This window comes from Lagopus leucura, unplaced genomic scaffold (genome assembly GCF_019238085.1).
Source record: "Lagopus leucura isolate 7727_CA_CO unplaced genomic scaffold, USGS_WTPT01 Super-Scaffold_100045, whole genome shotgun sequence".
Lineage (NCBI taxonomy): Eukaryota > Metazoa > Chordata > Aves > Galliformes > Phasianidae > Lagopus > Lagopus leucura.
Window position 1 is genome coordinate 1123963 of NW_024962292.1, and position 18609 is coordinate 1142571.

At 44.4% G+C, this 18609-nt stretch overlaps 1 protein-coding gene across 1 annotated transcript in view; it reads left to right on the forward strand.

Annotated features, from left to right (window-relative positions):
- The window catches only part of NKAIN4 (sodium/potassium transporting ATPase interacting 4), a 47225-nt gene that overhangs the window by 15984 nt on the left and 12632 nt on the right, over positions 1 to 18609 (forward strand). Inside the window, exons 2-4 of the mRNA XM_042884797.1 lie at positions 5958 to 6095; positions 6590 to 6670; positions 14604 to 14801. Of these exons, the coding sequence (XP_042740731.1) occupies positions 5958 to 6095; positions 6590 to 6670; positions 14604 to 14801 (417 nt within the window). The remainder of the gene's footprint in view (positions 1 to 5957; positions 6096 to 6589; positions 6671 to 14603; positions 14802 to 18609) is intronic.

Here is an 18609-nt window from a genome sequence, read left to right on the forward strand (position 1 = left end):
TACAACTGATTAATTTAATTATGTTTAGGAAATTTAGGTTTGAATGTTGATGTAGGTTTCTAATAGAACAAGTTCCTCATTCTTGTCAGAGTGCTTTTTTTTTTGCCTGGATCACAAAAGTACCTGCTTATTAATTTAGCCTGGCTGCTGATCTGGGCAATCAGCAATCACAGCAGTGTGCAGGACTCAGATGCTATCAGGAGGCACGGGCAGGAGAGAAGGGAGTAGAGCAGCTCAAGTTTCTGATCCTGCTGTGCAGCACCTGCCTGCACCTCGGGCATCAGGCTGAGCCCTGCGGGGGGATGTGGTCCTGCAAAACAGAATGGGCCTGAAGCAGGACACCAATTTAGGAGCATTTGGGTAATACAGGGCAATAATTTCACTGAGAAAAATTCTTCCTAGGAAGCGGTCTTCTTCCCAGGGTCTGTATTCTGAACACCATTCAGAAAGGCAGTGCTGAACATCCTCTTTTCTCCTCTGAATGTTGAGTGCAAGAGCCATTCAACTGTACTCCCAGCTGCCCTATTCACAACCCTGCGCTGTGCTGCACCTGGGGATGTGCCCTTTGGTAGGGCACCATGAACTGCGGGGTAATGGGAAGCCCCAGTCATTTCAAAGCTGGATTCTAAGCATAAGCCAGGAATACCTCAGTGCCAGTCTCATCCCTTGTGTTTATTGAGGATTGTGCCTTTCCTGGAATGCTAAGCAGCATTCAGGCATGTGGGACTGAATAATTACGTATCTTTGCAGCCAGGATGTTTGTGAAAGACATCAGTGACAGAAAGCACAGCAGTCAAGGTCAGAACAGTGACACTCCTGAGAACATTGGTGCCAGCTCTCAGAATGGGAGAATCCAGAGCAGAAATGTGCAAGGGCAGGGGAGGTGAGGATGCAAATCTGCACTGTGCGGCAGCAGGATGCTGATAGGAGGTTGTGCTGACCCACGCTGAGGGGCTAAGCCTGCTCAGGCTCTGTGCAGGACCTGATCCTCAGCTATGGCATGGAGCAGTCTGAGAGCTACTTGGGCATCCACCTGCAGGGGAGCTCCTCCAGCAGCCTTGTCTTTGGAAGCGTTTGTATCCCCAGCCCTAGGAGTGACCATGGAACACAAATGATTCAAGGATATAAGGTCTGCTACTGGAGGCCTCCCTGAGGTCTGCGTGAATAGAAGGGGTTTAAACAGCTCCTGGGGAAGGAACACACCACGCTAAGCAAAGAATGGGGCTTATTGTATCCAGTGGCCAGAAGGACCAAACGCGTCTGAGAGACAAAGTGACAACCAGAGACCTCCTGTGCAATTAGTCTCTTGACCTCTGTGATTCAGGAAGGGGATGCTGGGAAGGGAGCTGGATCACAAGGCCCCAAGGAAGGTTTCCTTGACAACACTTACTGAAGAAAAATGAGGTTTCATGAATGCAGCGTGCATTAGCACGTGAGATGCTGACTTCAGAAGAGGCAAGGACGCGGCACCCAGCAAACAAGCCCATCAGTTAGGGGGATGTGAAGCAGCAGCTCAGTGAATTGCTCTTTTTCAGAAAAACTTAATTAAACAGCTATTAAGACCATTAATATTTATTTAGAAATGCAGTCACTGTGGTGAAAGCAAGCTTACCGTTTAACTCCATAATTTTTCTACCCATGAAACCAGACAAGTATGTAGCGTTGCCAAACTTGAGCTGTTTTGGGAGAATCAAAAAAAAAAAAAAAAAAAAAGATACTTGTGTTCAAAACTTAAATAGATAGATTTTAAAATGAGACATCTGAGGCTTTCTTAATTTCTTCCTGCTGTTTCAGCTAGCTGCACTCAAACATTCATCTGTATATGATGTCTCACAGGGATAGCAGTGCTGTGACTTTGCCCTGAACTCAAGCCATCAACCAAAATACCGCAGGAAATCAATGCCATTTTTTCCTCAAGAAAAGGCCCGTGACCTTTTTCAGTGAAAGTCTTGGCCGCCCTGATAGTGTTTGCACAGCAGACAAACAACGAGCATCTCCTTAAAAAGCAAAGCCAGTTGGCAGGAAGTCAAAAGCTGAGTCAACGGATGGGGACTGAGCCAGACAGACTGAATGTAGCAGGGTATGGTGGGACCCACGGGAGCAGCGTGGGGACTCTTGCAGTTCAGGCAGGTGGGAAAGTAAATACAGGGCTTATGTCACACGTTTTGCCTGTGTCTGAGCTGTAGGTGCACGCATGGAGATCAGCTGGTACAGGTAGCTGTGAGTTGTTTGCATCCTTTCCCCCTCAGCAGTGTGCAGGCACAGGGGGATCAGGCTGGGCTCCCCAGCTAGCCAATGTGACAGGAGTAACAGAAGATGAAGGTTTGATTATTGAGATCCAAAAGATCATGAGAATTTAAACAAGCCACCTCCAGCCCATGCTGAATGGCTCAGAGTTTCCTGCTGGCATCAGCATCCACCGGTGACACTGCCCTGCCAGACCCATCCCAAACCAGGGGGGCGTTCAGTGAGAAGCTGTGCCACATTTTGAGAAGACCATGAGCACATCCCTTCTAGCTGGTTCACAGAACCTTTTGCAGTGTGTGTGCTATAAACTCTGCTTTCTCTCCATTCTTCTCTTTCCCACCTGTATCAGTGAAGGGCAGCCCAACAGAGAGCTTTAGCTCATTTTGTTTGCCTGGCTAACGAGCCCTTCTCATGCTCATTTGCTGTTCCAGTTTCACTCGGATCAGCAGAAATGGGGTTTATTTCAGGAGAAGGAAGCCTGCCACAACCATTCAGATTTTAGTACAGCAACAAATCATTTAACTCAAGGAGTGAAAGGTAAAAGTGTTCTATGGTCTAGAGAAGCAAAAAGAGCAGAAGAAATACTATTTTTTAATAAGAATAGTCATAAAGAAGAAAAAATTATTCTTCCTGATGGAAAGGTCCTGTCATTTTTGAATGGGTAGAAACCTGTGCCACAATCTGTGAAATTTCTCTTTACAACCAATACCTCTAGACTATAATAGGGTTTCTCAATAGAATAGCATGAATCATCCATTATAAAGAATGCTACAGCAAAGATATGGCATTTCCCTCCCTCACCAAAGGGGGCTGCAAAGAGGCTCAGTGTGAGAGTGCAGGTCTGTTGGCATATGTGGGCAGGGGCAGAGCTGCCCTGCCATTGCTGCCAAGCTGCAAGCACCAGGCAGGAAGGGTACAACTGCATTCCTTAGCTCTGCTGTGCTATTACCAAGCCCAGATCCAGGCCAGCTTAGTGAAACATCAGCCCTGTGTACCTGCACATCTCAGTGGCATTTAATGTGTATGCTTTGCACACAGAACTGGAGTGTAATGAGTGAAACGGTTGTTTATCTATTCATTTATAACAAATGTTTTCTTAATTATCCTGGATTCCTAGGGGGATAGGGACCAGCTCAGTGTAACTTTGCATTTCTAGCAGTTGGATTGCAGCACAGCCTAACCACCTGCATGTCCATAATATAGTGCTAGTGAGTTTCATCAGCAACATTTGAGTTTGCCATCAATGCCCATCCTACGTAACATTGCTTCTGTTCATATAAATGAGGAAACACCTTGTCTGAGTGCTCACATCATCTAAATCACACCAACTGCTCCTGCTCCCTTAGCTGAACTGCAGGCAGGCACAGCTGAATCATCTCTGCAACTCTCAGGGACACAGGAACGTTTAAAAATGCAGGAAAAAGAGCAAAGGAACATAAATTCAGAACCACATAAATCAGGACAGAAACAACTTGGAGATCAGGGCAATTGTAGGAAGAAAATATGGTCTGGAGCTAATGTCCGAGATCATTGGGAAAAGTGCAGTATGACCAAGGGTGAGTGGCCTCTCCATGAGTTGTGCAAAGGTGGTTTAGCTTGCAGTTCCTGAAAGAACTCTTCTCACTCTGTGGTCATGGGAATCATGATCTTCAGGATGGTTGGGTACCACTCTGTTCAAAACCCAATGGTCTCCCAGGTCAAAACAAGCCAGGAAACATCAAGATGCCAAAGGGCAAGCTTTCCCCTTTTACAAAGCCTAATGAGAAATATTCATTTGTGAGAAGAAAACATGTTTCTAGACATGGATGTCCTGATTCTTGAGTGCTAATATATACAGACTGTATCTTTATCCCCTTTGGGGGCCTGAAGGCAGGAGGCGAAGCTGAGCAGCGCAGAGCATTATCTGTGCAGAACACAAAGTCCCTTGGCTCAGTGACACGCAGCCATGCCATCTCTGTGCAACACATGCTCTCACACTAATGGGACACACAAAGCCAATTAAATGCCTGATTGGATGAAGCGGTCACAGTCAAGTGACCCACTGCCAGCCAGTCAGGATTCAAAGTTTCCAAATATCATTAAGGTATGTGCCTTAATCCCCTCCTAAAAGATTAAGCGTTTAACCTCTTACTGCTGTTTCTGATGAGATACAGAAAATCTCCCTCCTCGGGGGGACCAGGCACAGCAGTGACATGAGCTGTCCTTGCCCTGTGCTGGCCCAGAGGGTGCACACAGCCACGATGCACATCTCATGGTATTTTCCTGCTACTTCAAATTGATCAGGATTGCTTCAAAGGGAAAGCTAATTCATTTGCAGATGAGACAGATTTTGAGACTGTCACTGTTCCCTCCTGGTCTCTCCATACCCCTTTGCTGGTGAAGAGATGCCAATGAGGAAAGCTGCTTACTGATTGATCTCCCTTACCCAGGGCCAATATGGATTTCTTTGAAACAGAGATTTTTGTTGAACTTCCAAGATAATGTTGAGAATTGCAATATCTTTCTAGCCCCAAAGGGATGTGACGGTGATTTCCCTGCTGATTCGAGAAGGAGCTCCCCTCTGATAGATGTGGTTTCCTTTAACATGCAGTGGGATGGGGACCTGCAACCACTCATGTCCAGAAGTCATTACAGAAGTCCCAGTGCTTGGCCTCTGGCTGCCATTTTAAAGCCAAACCAGGAAAAGATGTCACATCTCATACTTGATTACACATAGCAGACAAGAATCATCCAGCACTTAATGTCTAATTAATAGTTAAATTTAGGTGAAAATAAACATGAAAAGTCATGATGTAATTGCAGCATGCTACCCTGATAATTAAACGCTTTGAAATCTTGCAATAAAAGGTGCTCTTTGAAATCTGCTGAAAAAGTCTCAGGAGCCCTTTTGCCCTCTCCACTCTCTGTTTCACCTGTAGACAGAACATTTAAAGGTGGTGGGGAAATTAAGGCTAATGCAACTGGGTGCTGGTTTTGCTCTTACAGCTGCATGCATAACACAGTGATTCAGAACCAGATAAGTAATTGCTTGCCTGATACACAAACAGTATGTTACAAATGAAAAGCACATTCCAATGCAAATAGGCTTGAAAAGCAACCCCAGCACCTCAGTGCTGATGGAGTTTTATTTCTAGAACATAGTACTAGCCTTGAATCAGGTTATTAGCAGTGGAAGGGAACACAGTGTGTCCTCCTGGAAAGCCACTGTGTTTGCAGAATTTCATTGCAGGATGGCAGGATTTTCTGTTGGGGGAAGGCAGAAGGGAGAGTTTTCTCCTCCCTCTCACCTTGATGGATATGTGCTGCAGAGCAGAAATCTGAGAGGTGTCAGGAATGATGGAGTGATGCTGAAAGCTCTGATAAATGAGTTCTTGAAAGTCCTGTTGCAGCCATTTAAGGTGTTACTGTCTCACTGCCAGGGCTGCCTCCCCATTGCAAAGTGCATAGAATAGAGGACATGCCCCCACTTAGGAACTGGAGCTCATGGTCCACATTAGCTGAGCCACAAGAGGGAAAGGGAGGGGTGTGAAGAAGGGGGATGTAGATACATGTTCTGTGCTACTGACTTGGTTCATAGGAAGTAAATTGCTTTGGGATGGCAGTAATGACTTCAGCTGCTGCAGTGATTTGCTCAGGGAGCATGTAAAAACCTTGAGAATGAACGTTGTGAGTCCTGAAGCTATAACTCTCTTTTTTCTTTTCCCTTCCAGCTTGCTGCATTAGAGAGGCAAGTGTTTGATTTCCTGGGATACCAGTGGGCCCCTATCCTAGCCAACTTCCTCCACATCATCATTGTTATCCTTGGCCTGTTTGGCACCATTCAGTACAGACCTCGCTACATAGTGGTGGTAAGTAATATCTGCTTTGTTCTGAGCCTTTCCTCTGGTGGGACACAGCAAGTGATGAGGAACCACGTAAAGCCCTTGGGAAATCAGGCATGAGCACTGCAAACAGTTTTAGCAGGAGGTGCCTGGCTGTGCTAAAGAACACTTTGTTCAGTGTTTGGAATTTCTGCTGTACTTGCTCCAAACTTGGAAGATTTCAGATGATTATTGCTTGTACACATAACACAAAGACACCATAAAACAAAGAGGGAGAAATAGGTGCTGGACAAACATGTGGCAGGAGCTCTTCTACCTCCTCCAGCACTCTGCACCCGTGCCTCTAATTAGGTAGAGGACCTTCTGCATATGAGAAACAGAGGAACAGAAAAAGATGACGGTGCTGACTCAGTGCATTTAACTGCCCCCAGCTGAAATATATGTATGTATATATATATAAGCTGATTCCAGTGACTTCCTCATGTTTATTGCTTCTCTCTCTCCCTCCTGTTCTCTTTTAGTATGCCATCTGGACTGCAGTTTGGGTCACCTGGAACATTTTCATCATCTGTTTTTACTTAGAAGTGGGAGGGCTCTCAAAGGTGAGTGTGAACTCTGTGAGTGCAAGCCCAGGCTTTGCTGCAAAGAGAACAGAGTTTAGTAGTGAGATAAGGGGGAGGGGGCTACCTGGGAACTAACCTTGCTTTCTCTAATACTGGTTGCTTTACTTGTGGTGGAGGATTAATGCTTATTGTATGGCAAGAATGAGGGGTTAAAAGTTCATTGGGAGCCCTTTGCTGGTTAGTGCAAGTAGTAGCTGGAATAAGCCCCATTGGTGTATGGGATAAAGTGTCTTTGCTTTTTAAAGGTAAGGGCAAGCCTGTCAGCAGAGCTATCCTGAGAGAAGATGGCATTTGAGGGCTAATTCCTAGCTGTGATGTAGAGGTGGCTGAGGAAGGCTGTGAGCTAACTGGATTATAGCTGATCCCCTTGTGATCTGATAGCACCTGGGAAGGAAGGTGTGCGATGGGAGAGGAAGACACTGGGGAGCAGTGAGAGCGCTTGCTTTCTTGAGGAGAGGTCCAGGGGGATTCAGTCTGGGCTCACTTGGGCTGAGAACTTTGCTGGAACTTCTTCTCTAGTATCTCTTTATCTTTTACCTCCTGCTGAAGACCTGATGTCCCTCAACAGCATGGATGGGGTAGCTGTGGTGGATGCACTGGGCCAGGGATCTGCTGTTACACCTTCTGGGAACAAATAAAAGCACATAGGGGAGGATGGTGCATCTCTGAACACTGCCTCGGTGATGTGGCTTCTCTGTCTTAATTCTTCCTTCTTAGTTACAGTGGCCTCTGTCCAAGGGAGTTGTGAGCTACTGTGTCTCTTCAAAGATAGCTCTTTAAAGATGAAATGAGCTCACTGTTGCTGTCTGCTTAACAAGGGGTGAGTCAGAAATAATAAAAATGGGAAGCGAGCCCTAAGCTAAGCCTGGGCTGTGAGCAATGCATGCAAAGTGTTGCTGCAGCTTAGTGGACTAAGGGTGATTATGGGCTATGGGTTCACTTCAGAGCACTCTACATCTGGCCTGAATTCTCAGGTCATGTATCTAAGTTGCAGTCATAATTGGAACAGCATTTCATTTGTTTTTTTTAACAGACCTACAGTAAGTTGTGAGTGACAGCATAAATCCTTTGCAGATAAGAACATGTAACTTCTTAATTCTTCAGTTAATCTCCATTTCCCCTCACAATTATCCATAGAAACTTTGAGAGAGTTCTTGCCCAAAACAGCGATTACTCATGAGCTGGAAGCTCAGCCTGAGATGATCTTCATCTTGGCTGTGGCCAATTAAAAAAAAAAACAACAAAATCTTATCTGTTTTAAAGCTCCCTTAGGAGAGAAAATAATGGCATAGAAAAACTGCTCTGGGAGCTTCCCTGACAGCAGTGTTTGCTTCCAGCCAGCTGATTGTTTGTGTTTACTAATCCCAACCTGCCCTACATCAGGTGAGGTGAGGCTGCTGTTCTGCAATTCAGACAGCATGAAAAACTGCTTTCTCCACTGCAGAGGGGCTTCACCTCATAACCTTGCTCTGCACTGTGGCTTGTTTCAGCAAAGTCAGTGCATAATGAACTTTTATTTGGCTTGTGGGATGATCACTATGATTGGGAGCTTCTGATAGATCTGGGCTTCTGTATTAGTTGTTACTGATGTGGTGGGCTCTCTATGGCTGCAATGAAAGCTTCATGTTGCCGGTTTAGTGGGGAAAACAAAACCAAATGCTGTTTGTGGTAAAATGCTTTACAGCCTTTTTTCTATTCCTCCTGAGTTGTTTCATTTTCTTGTCAGAAATACGATGCCTTCTTTTCTTTGTAAGTCGTCCTGCAGTAAGCAAGACAATTCTAAGATTAGATTCTAAGTTTTAGAAGAAGGCCTCCAGTGTAGTGATGCTGGTTGGGTAAAGAGTAACTCATTAACTACTAAACTAAGCACAGGTACGTCAGAGAGTATTTCAGACAGGCACTGCACAATTGCTTGTTCCACGTACAAGGTTTTAAGGAGCTGATAACTCTGAGCAAGGTCTTCAGGTGCTGTTTCCTCTGATTCCTGAGGAGCCTGTGGGAAGGAAGTCTTCCTGCCTGGCCCCTCTGCTTTCCTGACAAGGGCCGCCTGCCAGGGAGATCTGTCAGCAGCTGGCTAATTTATAATGACAGAATGCAGGAAGGGCAGTGAGCTAGAAAGGATGGGGTTTGTTAAGTTAGTGGCTGATAATGGCAGCCCAGTGCAACTGAAACAGGTGATAACTCAGATGGGCTGACAAAGGGGTGAAAGGACTCAAGTGGTTCTTCTGTAACAGGTTTAGGATGTGCCTGGAGAACTGAGGAAATAGTTATGATGGTGAGGTGGAAATGCTGTCATGGCTTGAAGCAGTGATGGAGCACATGGTGGGAAGGCAGGGCTAACACAGGGGAGCTCAGCTGCATGCAGAGCTCCTGAGTGACTGGAAGGGGTGGAGCCAGGATCCCCTCATTTAAGGGTTGGCAATGGAGGTGAGGATATGTTGCTAAAAATTCTGGTATACCTGAGGCCTTCCAAGGCTAAGCAGTTTTTCCTTTGTTTCTGTGTCTGTGGTTGCTGCACTTGGGCTTATCCTTGCATGCTGCATCCTGGGACTTTTCCACCCTGCTATTATTGCTGTGTTTTCTATTGCACCATAGTGTTACAGATGGTCATATGCACTCATAGCAAGAAAATTGTTTGCTTTCATGACTAAACCCGCATTCATTGTGCTGAGGGAGTACAGGCTGCAGACAGGGTTATGCCATGTGAGACAGGGCTGTGGTGGGTACCAAAGCTTGCATGGGTGCCTGGCTAAATGAATAAACAGAAACCAAGGTCACCACAGCTGTGAGTTCTGTGAGATGAAGCCCTATTTCAGCCCACAGACAAGTCAGAGTAAGGGTTGAGAGACCCAGTGTTATCCATAGTACATGGGCTGGTAGATGTGTGGTTGCTGAAAAGCACTTCAGGGGATTGCTGTTCACCTTCCTTTCTCAACCAATTGTTCCTGCCCTGCGCCTTTCCTCCTTTGAGTTGTCTGTCACTGCCCACCCTCTATTTATTTACTCCTGTATTTCCCAACATTTCCCAGAGTGCTTTATCCTCCAGGTTCCTCCAGCAGTGCTTGCTCTCTGCTGGCCACAGAAGCCCTGAGGATGGCTGTTCCAGCTGCCTCTGTTCAGTTATAGTGACTTGCTAACTGCTGCTATCCCCTAATCATTAGCTATAACTACCTTTTAAGGTTTGGGTTTGTTGTTTTTTTTAAATCTAGAGGGAAAATGTTCTTTCCTGCTCTGTGAATCTATTTTAGATTTCCTGGAAGAGCTAAACTGGCCTGACTTCTATTTTTTCTATCCTGTTATTTCTTATCTTGCCATCTTTTCATAGTAGCAATAATGGAGTACAAAGTATGGCATAGGAAAACTTCATTAGGTGGACAGACACAAATGGGTCTGCACAGGTGTTTAAGAAAACACTTCCTTTGTTGCTGGGAAAGGCCTCTAAGTGTGTCAGCATGTCAGCTTTACTGGAAGTGCCTTGCCAGCGAGCAGGCAGGAGATGCAGCAATCTGGATTTGAAAAGCTGCTTCTCAGCACCAGCAGTGAGATGGTGCTATACCTCTGAGAGGCTCTTGGCAGCTCTGCCTCTGCTCAGAGTTCTGAGCACACTTGTAGTGTGTGGGGGAAATTTTGTCTCTACAAGGTCAGTAATGCTGCTCTGTATCACTGTGCTTGGTGGGACTCCCAGATAGCCCTCTCTTCAGACTGCTGTTCTTCTTCCTCTGGTTTGTTCCTTTTAATCTCTCTCTTTTTTTTTTTTTTTTGCCTACCTAGCCATTGGAAGCTATCTTCTTAATATGTAGGCTGTGTCTGAAATAACATGCTACGCTGCCTACTTGCTGCAAAGCACACTGCTGCAACACCCTGGTATGAGTTGTCTCTTTGAATTAATAATTAAAGTCATGCTGGTAAGACATATGAGCATTGGTCTGTCCAGCTGCAGTGCTGATAGACTCTTCATCATGAACTTCAGAAGTGCTCGGAGAGGCTTGAGGAATTGCTATTGAGGAATTGCTATTGTGTGTTTCAGCTGATCCCTTTGTCTCTTCTCCCTGGAATTACTCATTTTGTAAAGATGGTTTCTTTTTTTGTTTCTTTCCCCTTCCCTCCTTTATATTCTCTCAAGTCTACATAATGTTTTGATCTGAATTCAGAGACATGGTGGTCTAAATCTCCTCTTGAAACAAGAAAAAGGAAACACTTATGAGCCAGATGATGGAGGGGGGGGCGAGGGGAGGTTGCAGGGGGAAGGTATTTTTATTCCAGAGAATCTGGATGGCGTCTCTGGGATGACTTTGTACCTGAATAAATCCTGAGAGGAGGATGGATAAAATGTATGCATAGCTACAATTGCCCCTCAACTCCACCTCAGTTTAGAAACTGGAAGCCTGAGCTTTGCCCTCCAGGTGCTGTGGCATGGTCAACAAGCCTGCTGAGAACCAACAGAAGCACTTCTCTGTTGTCTCAGGGTGATTAGGCTATTCACTACATGTGATGTTCTGTAGGAAAACGTTACTTTTCCCCATCTGATGTTCCCATCCAAGTTAAAAGATGTAAAACGATTCTGCTGTCAAATTCTGGGGGCTCTCATACAGGGTTCACCTTTTTTCCTGAGCCATTTTAATGCTGTCTTCTCTGGTAATTAAGGAAATACTGGGGAGGGAATTCATAAGGCCGTTAACTAGATGTAAAAGCATCTCTGATTAGTCCTTTAGAAAATGCTTTTTTAAAAAGCTTTCAGAAAAAGAATATTTTTTAGAAGTAAGCTTACAAAACACATCTGTCTTCCCTGAGTGTCAGAGCTAGGTGTGAGTTTCCCCATGGGAAACAGTGGGGTGAAGCTGGGAGCACAAAACAGGCTTGCTAAAAGGCAGGCACAACAGTTTTAGTGCCGTCGTCTTCCTTCTCACACTGATGGCAAATGGATAGCAACCAGGTGCTACAGTAGTTGAGAGAGAAATGTGATTTTTGGCTGGCCTTCAACACACTCCTGGGAAGGAGCTCGTATCTCTCTTTGCTTGTATTCCTCTGGAGGCTGAAGGTTAAAGAGGAAGCGATAGCCCTTCAAATAGCATCCTGTCAAGGAACGAGGGGGAGTGTGGTTACACAGCTCCTTCTCTCCCTGCAGCAGGGCTTGCTCCCTTCTGGGACTCATTAGTGTCTTTCAAGCTGCATGCTGTTTTTAAGAATATTTCAGTATGTTTAGACTTCAGATGCTGTACAGACAGGTTAGGAAACAGCTGTTTCCTAACTTTTCTTGTGATTGATCCTTTTCTCGTGGTTTTAGTGTACCTTATTTTATAGTTTCATTTCTCTTCAACCATCTCCTCACAAATGAAGCTGGCAATCCACAGGAGACATCCTAGAGTTGTTTTCCTCATCTCCTAGCAAGCACCGCACAACAGAAGGTCAATTAACTGATTTCCTTGAATGCTCTTTTATTATGCCTCATTCATGCAGGTATCCTCCAAGGAGATCCATCCAGGGACACAAGCAAAGGAACAGCACCGCTTTGCTTGTTGAGCTCCTTTCATTTGCACTGCCCTTGTGCCCTGCAGTGCTGCAGACAGATGCATGCTCAGAAAGGTGTCTGCACTGCGAACCTGAGGGCATGCACAACTCTAGTGTGCAATCAGTATTTGTGTTATATTGGTGAAAAGGATGGCTCAAGCATGCAAGTTGTACTTTCAGAATTCAAATGTGCTTTTTTCCCAATCTGCTCTTAACTGGAGTATGATAAGTTTTGGACAGAGCTGAAGTGTAACTGTGAGTGAAAAACAGTGACTGCTTTTTAGGCTTTTAGGACTTCCTGTTCTTCCACCTGTCTATCTGCAGCCTAGCACTTGTTCTGCTTTTTCATGCTGAATTCACAAACAAGCTCTTTGCTTCTGCAACAGAGTTAAGCCAGAAAAAACAAACCCAAAACTATAAGCACTGACGACATGGAGAGTAAAAGCATGTTCCTTATTTTTTCCAAACACGGAAGAATTCTTCTGAAAGGAGTAGAGAACAGCATGGGATGGGCTGATAGGTGGGAAAATCCATGGATCTCAGAACATGCAAAGCTGAGAGAGAAAGAGCAAGCTTTGCAAAAAAGCTGTGATTTAGCTGATAGATGGGATCTCTGGACCACTGAAGAGCAATGCCCAGCTGAGGGGGAAGGCTGAAGACATTTCTGCCAAAACTGCGAGAATGTAAGAGAGGAAATTGTCTCTTGAAATGTAGATAGCGCAGCACCTTGCACTGTGTGTGTTATCCTGGAGCTGCCAATCTCATTATTCCTCTCAGCCTTTAAAACGCAGACAGCTCTCTTTGCATTCCCAACTGTTAAATCTTCTCTATTGTCTTTCCTTTGCTATTCAGACTGCTTTTGCACTGGTGCCGTACTTCATCTCCGTGCCCTCCTCCATCTACTGTAAAACACATCCCATCTGTTGTAGTGATTACGTCGGGAACTTGGCAGCTGTCTTTTCACTTAATTGTCCACATTTCTTAACATGTGCTTCCTGCAGCATATTTTAATAACAGCTCTGCAAACTGTTTTTGAGTATCTGTGTTGCAGTGGGGGGTTTCTACACGATGTGTGTACTGGGGCGGTTTGCTTCTATTCACAAGTCTGGCTGCCACTCTAATTTTCTGCACTTGTAACTCTGGTTTGTCCCCGGCTATGAATGCATACACAAGAAAACGTATCTGCTGGCCTACCTGGCTGAGCTCCCTCTACTGGCAGTGGAGATGGGCCGTCTCTCCTGAGTGTGATTCAGACTGGATTAGCTGCTCTGTCTGTTGATCCCTCTGGACCCCATGAGGAATCAAGGCTGCAGAGCTGCCCCCCTACGTTTCTCATGTTAGGAAGTGTGAATATTCCAGGCTTGGACTGCTGCGTTTTTGGGAGCTGCCTCTTTTCTGCAGGCAGCATGTAGGATTCCAGTATGAGAGTGCTGGGTAGTATGTGGATAGGTGTGAAACAATTCACCTTAGGGGAATGTATCCAATATTTATTTCTACCCAGTAGAGATGCATGGATTCTCTGCCTGACCTGTGTGGCAATCTATCCTTCAGAATAAAACTTGCAATTCCTTATTCTGTACTACGGCCAAAATGCATTGTTGATCCTTCATTGGAGTGATGCTGGGCACCCAGGTACTTTGTGCTCATCTCTGCAGTGATGTGCTTGATCTTTCCTGTGCCTTTCCTCTAGTTCTCAATGTGTTTTTCCATTTGGAAGAGGACTTTGCTGTGTCCTATAAGGTCAAAATCCCTAAGAACTCTTGGGCATAACAACTGGTATCATTACTTTCTCAAGTGTGTTGTCACTTCTAAATGAGCAGCTGCTTGCACGCACAACTCCTGCACTACTCATGATTGCATTAGCTATCAAATTAGCAAAGATAAGAGCAAAACAAAAAAGCCTGCTGAAGTAGAGTTGAAAAGGAATTCCTGGAAAAGTGTTTGTAAGAAGCTGCAATCATCACTGTGAGGTCAGCTCAGCTGGGTAATTTGACCTGAGGCTGGCAGTGCATGAAGTTAACAGGAGAGGCAGAAACACCATATGTTAAGAGTGTGGAAGGAAATTGGACAGTTTGAAATGGTAGGGGAACTTGTTGGATGGATTAAAACCTAGGAGCACAGGAAGATCTGTTGGGTTTTGAAAATCACTCTGGGGGTATGAAGTTAATTTCCTTCTGATTTGCTTTCAGTGCTCGGAGGACAGACCCATAGCATATAGTTTTTTGTTTTTGTTTTTTTTTTTTTTACAGGATGCTTTTAATACTGAATATAAGGCCAATGTATGTTGATCTGTGATAGCATGTCTTGAGAGCGAGGATGTGAAAAACTTTAAGTTTCCATTGATTTTTAATACAGCGTGTCAGATACTCTCAGAGTAAATGGAAATATCTTTGCAACTTCTCAGGACAGTGAGCTCTTGACGTTTAACATCTCCCGGCACCAGTCGTGGTGGAGTGAAAACGGTCCTGGCTGTGTAAGGAAGGAGGCTTCGATGTCTGGCATCGCAGGACTGGACAGCCACTCCTATATCTCTGTGATAGGCTGTGCCCTGGAGTATCGCTACATTGAGGTCATGCACAGCTCCTTCCAGATCCTGATTGCGGTGAGTACGGTGCTGAGAGTGCTGCAGGGCGGTGGTTATTGAGGAGATGCTGGTTTGTTTCCAGGTGCGTGAGTGGTCTCTACTTTCCACTGACTTTTTTACATCATCTGATTGCAAAAGCTTCTGTAAATGTTCTTCTCTCTTGTGAATAATATTGCTATAAAGATTTGGAAACGAATAGCAGAAATCTAATAGAATTATGCATCACACGCAGCCGTCCAATAACAAATCATTCTGTATCCCTGCTGGAGTGGGGAAATTTGTGTTTGAATATGGACAGAGACTCTTCTAAAGAAGGATTTCTTCTGTTCCGTGTGACTTAATGATGGGTGAGGGAGCAAAAATATGTGTTTTTATTGTGAAGAAGTAAAAGGGAGAAAATCCTCACTGCCAGAAAGTGAAATAAATAGACTTTAAGGAACCACAGAAAGCAGCATGTTTTATTTCTGCTGACACTTAAGATGTGCATTAAATATTTCTATTGACTCTTTCCTCATCTGAGTTTTCCATAGTCTTTAAAATACTCTGCAGTAGTTCAGTGTCCTTAATGTTCACTGTTAATTAATTGCTTCTCATTTCTCTGTAAAATTAGCTGAAGGAAAAGGTCTGCTGTCTGCCTTATTTCATGGGTGCTCTTGCCTTTTGTAGCTGCAGTGGTGTTAGCAACCCACAACTTTCTAATCTGCTTTGGTTTGTTACTTTGTGGTCCGTGGCCTTAAGTACAAACTGACACGGATAGTTGAAATACCTGCATTTCAGCTTTCAGTTTTGGCTTAAAAAGGAGTAACTTGCCTTGATGAAATGATAAAGGGTTGGAAATACAGAGAAAACTCCAAACTTCTGGAGTTGCAAGTACTTCTCTGCACATTTTTGGTACAAATTTCCACTGTCTTCATCCTGTATTTCCTATTAGCTGGGATAATCCATGTGACCCAGTGAACTGCAGGGAGCAGGAGAGACTCGGACTCTGTTCTGGCTATGTCACACAAACCAGGCAGAGAGAGAAGTTCCTGTTTCCTGAGTTGGATGGGCTCCCTGGCTTCTATGCAGGCCGTTAATATTCTGTGAGTTTTCCTTAGGGAGGGTGTTCCAAATCAAAAGATCTGCGAGTTGCATCAGTGCGTTTGTATGAGAGAACCTAGGCATCCAAAAGATTAGAAGCTGTTTTCTTTAAGAGCTGTTAGCTGGAACAGGACTGATGCTGATGATTTGGTGCCGGTCCTGAGTTTGGTGAAGTCAGAACTTCCCAGAAATCAAAGTGTCACTGTTAGCATCCTTCCTACACATCTGACTGACACAAGTACCTGTGCCCCAGATAGAAGCTTGGCCAACAAATAGTCCCAGGTTGGATGAGAAAGACCTTTGCTTTACATCAGCTAACTAAAACTTGAGCAGATGGCCCTAATCTAAGTGGTCACACAGATGTGTATGAGTTTGTGTCCCTGGGAGTGTTTTCTCCTTCACCTTTCATCCACAGAACACCACAAGGGGCGGATAGAGAAACAGAAGAGGGAACTGTAAGATAAAATAAAATGTGGGAAAATATTTTCTCTATCTTTTTCTCTGGGACTTCAGTTGCAGTAGGCTTTTGCATCCTAAACACTGGAAATGAGCATACAGTACTTATATGCAAGAAAGCCACGTGGGCTGAGCTGTACAGAGTGAGGTAGATTTCTACTTGTCCTGTAATAAAAGTAGAATATTGAAGCCCCAGGCCTGTAGCTCCTGCCAGCTCTGAAATACATAGTTTTGTCACGTACTGGGGAGAATAGAACTACTTCTCCCTGCTTTGCTGAGGTAAGGCAGAAAGAAAGCTTTTTCATATTCTCACTCAGACCTTCGCTGAAAACAGCCAGTTCTCTCCCATTTTAGCCTCTAAGGGTCAAACTCTTTGATCCCTTCCAGTATTTTTTGTTCCCTTTATCTCATTTTAAGGTAGATTTTATTACAGGCTGCTGTTCTCAGAGTGCCTAGCAGGTACTGCGCAGCAGGTGGGCCGAGGGGCTGGATCAATACTACAGAAATTAGGAACTGAAGGCTCAGGGGGGGCAGTGATGTGACCTAATTCCCTCCTTGTGTGCTGCACATTTGAGATCTGAATAGTCAGTTAAGAAGGGGGAGGGACAGGCAAAATTGTTGTGTTCTTCTGTTGGTTTTGCTTTAAGGGTTTTTAGAATTTGATTTGTTGTTGTTGTTTTTGATTCGTGATCCAGCAGTGCAATATCAGTGTTCTGTAATTATGCAGTATCTAGCTGAGGTGTTCTTTGTTTTCTGGGGATACCAATTCCTTCAGAGTTTTGAGGACTATAGTACACTGTGTTGTGTACTCGGGGAAAAGGTTGAGTTAATCTTGCTGAAGTTGATCTTACATGCCAGAGGAAAGAGAAAGCAAACCCTAGGCCATATGGTAACCACAGCGACGGCTGTCATCTTGACTCCTGCTGCGGCTGTATTATCCCACTCCTGTGCATATATTTGAAGAGTATGCATAAGGTCTCACTCTACTTTTGTTTATAGCTTGTCTGTATTTCTTGAAGGCAAAAACGACTGCTTTAATATGGAGTGGGATCAAACTTGGGCATATCAGTCAACAGTTATTCATGATATGAATAGCTGTATGGCCCAGTATGAAAATCTTGCTTGATGCTTTAGAATAGAAGATACTGGAAGAGAAAAAACTTGTTAGAACAAAACTTCTTCAAATCAGTACTAGTATAGAAATGTCACCATACATGTAATCCTACCAACCCAATCAGGAAATGCAACAGCAACCAAAAAATCTGTTTTGTATTCTTAGCAAGGATTTATCTTGCATCTCCCCATCTTGCTAGCCAGCAGGGAGAGGAGTGATTTCTGATTTTGAAATATGTGGTGTAGCTCTGGGCTATCCATATGGTAGTTCTGGGAGTTGGAGGGTTAGGCTTTTCCTGAGGCTCTGTTGAATGGGGTGGAAATTGGAAATCTCTTCCCTTTGCCTGCCTGTCTGCTGTTTTCACTCCAACTGACAGGTTGGAAGGTTCCCAGGAAGGCAGCAATGCAAGATTTGACAGCAGATGTTATGTGAGAAGCAAGGCGCAGGAGATGCTTTGCTGTTGGCAGAAGCTAGATTTTCAGTGGTTGTGACTGCATCCAAAAAGTAAAGAGGTCAGGGAACCAAAGCATTTTGCTCCATTTGACTTTTTGGTCATAGTAGTTTTTTTTTCACAGGCTGGTTTTTGCTTTTTGTGAATTGGCCGGATATTTCTGTATCTGTATGTCCTTTTGCACTGAGAACATACGTGCTTCCTTAGCTTGGATTAGAAGTGAAACATGGAATTCATCTGCACTGAAGAAGGGGATTCTGAATGTATTGTTTGTGGTGGGGGAAAAAAAGGAATCGCAGGTTTCTCTTTTCTCTGGAGGGAAGAGTTGAAGAGACCAGAATTTTTTACTAGGACGGATGTAAGTTTAAAGCTAAGATTTTACACAAGCAATGGTAACACCTCCTAAAATTTGTCTTCCCATTTTTCATGTATTTTGTACACTTGTAGCCAGTCTATTTCTTTAGCTCTTCTTGTAACTCAATGTTTGCGGCTCCAATACTTTCAGTGCTTCTTTTCCATGAGGATTATTCAAATTTGCTATTAAAATTTACTTGAGATGACTGAGGAATGGATTTCTTTTCTTTATAATTTTGGGTACACTTGTCATCTCTGCCTTTCTTGCTTTGCTGATTTGCCCAAAGAACATTTAGGACATCCCATATCCATCCTCTCTCATTCACCAGTGTGTGCGTTCCCAGGCTGTCTGACAGACTGACTGAACACAC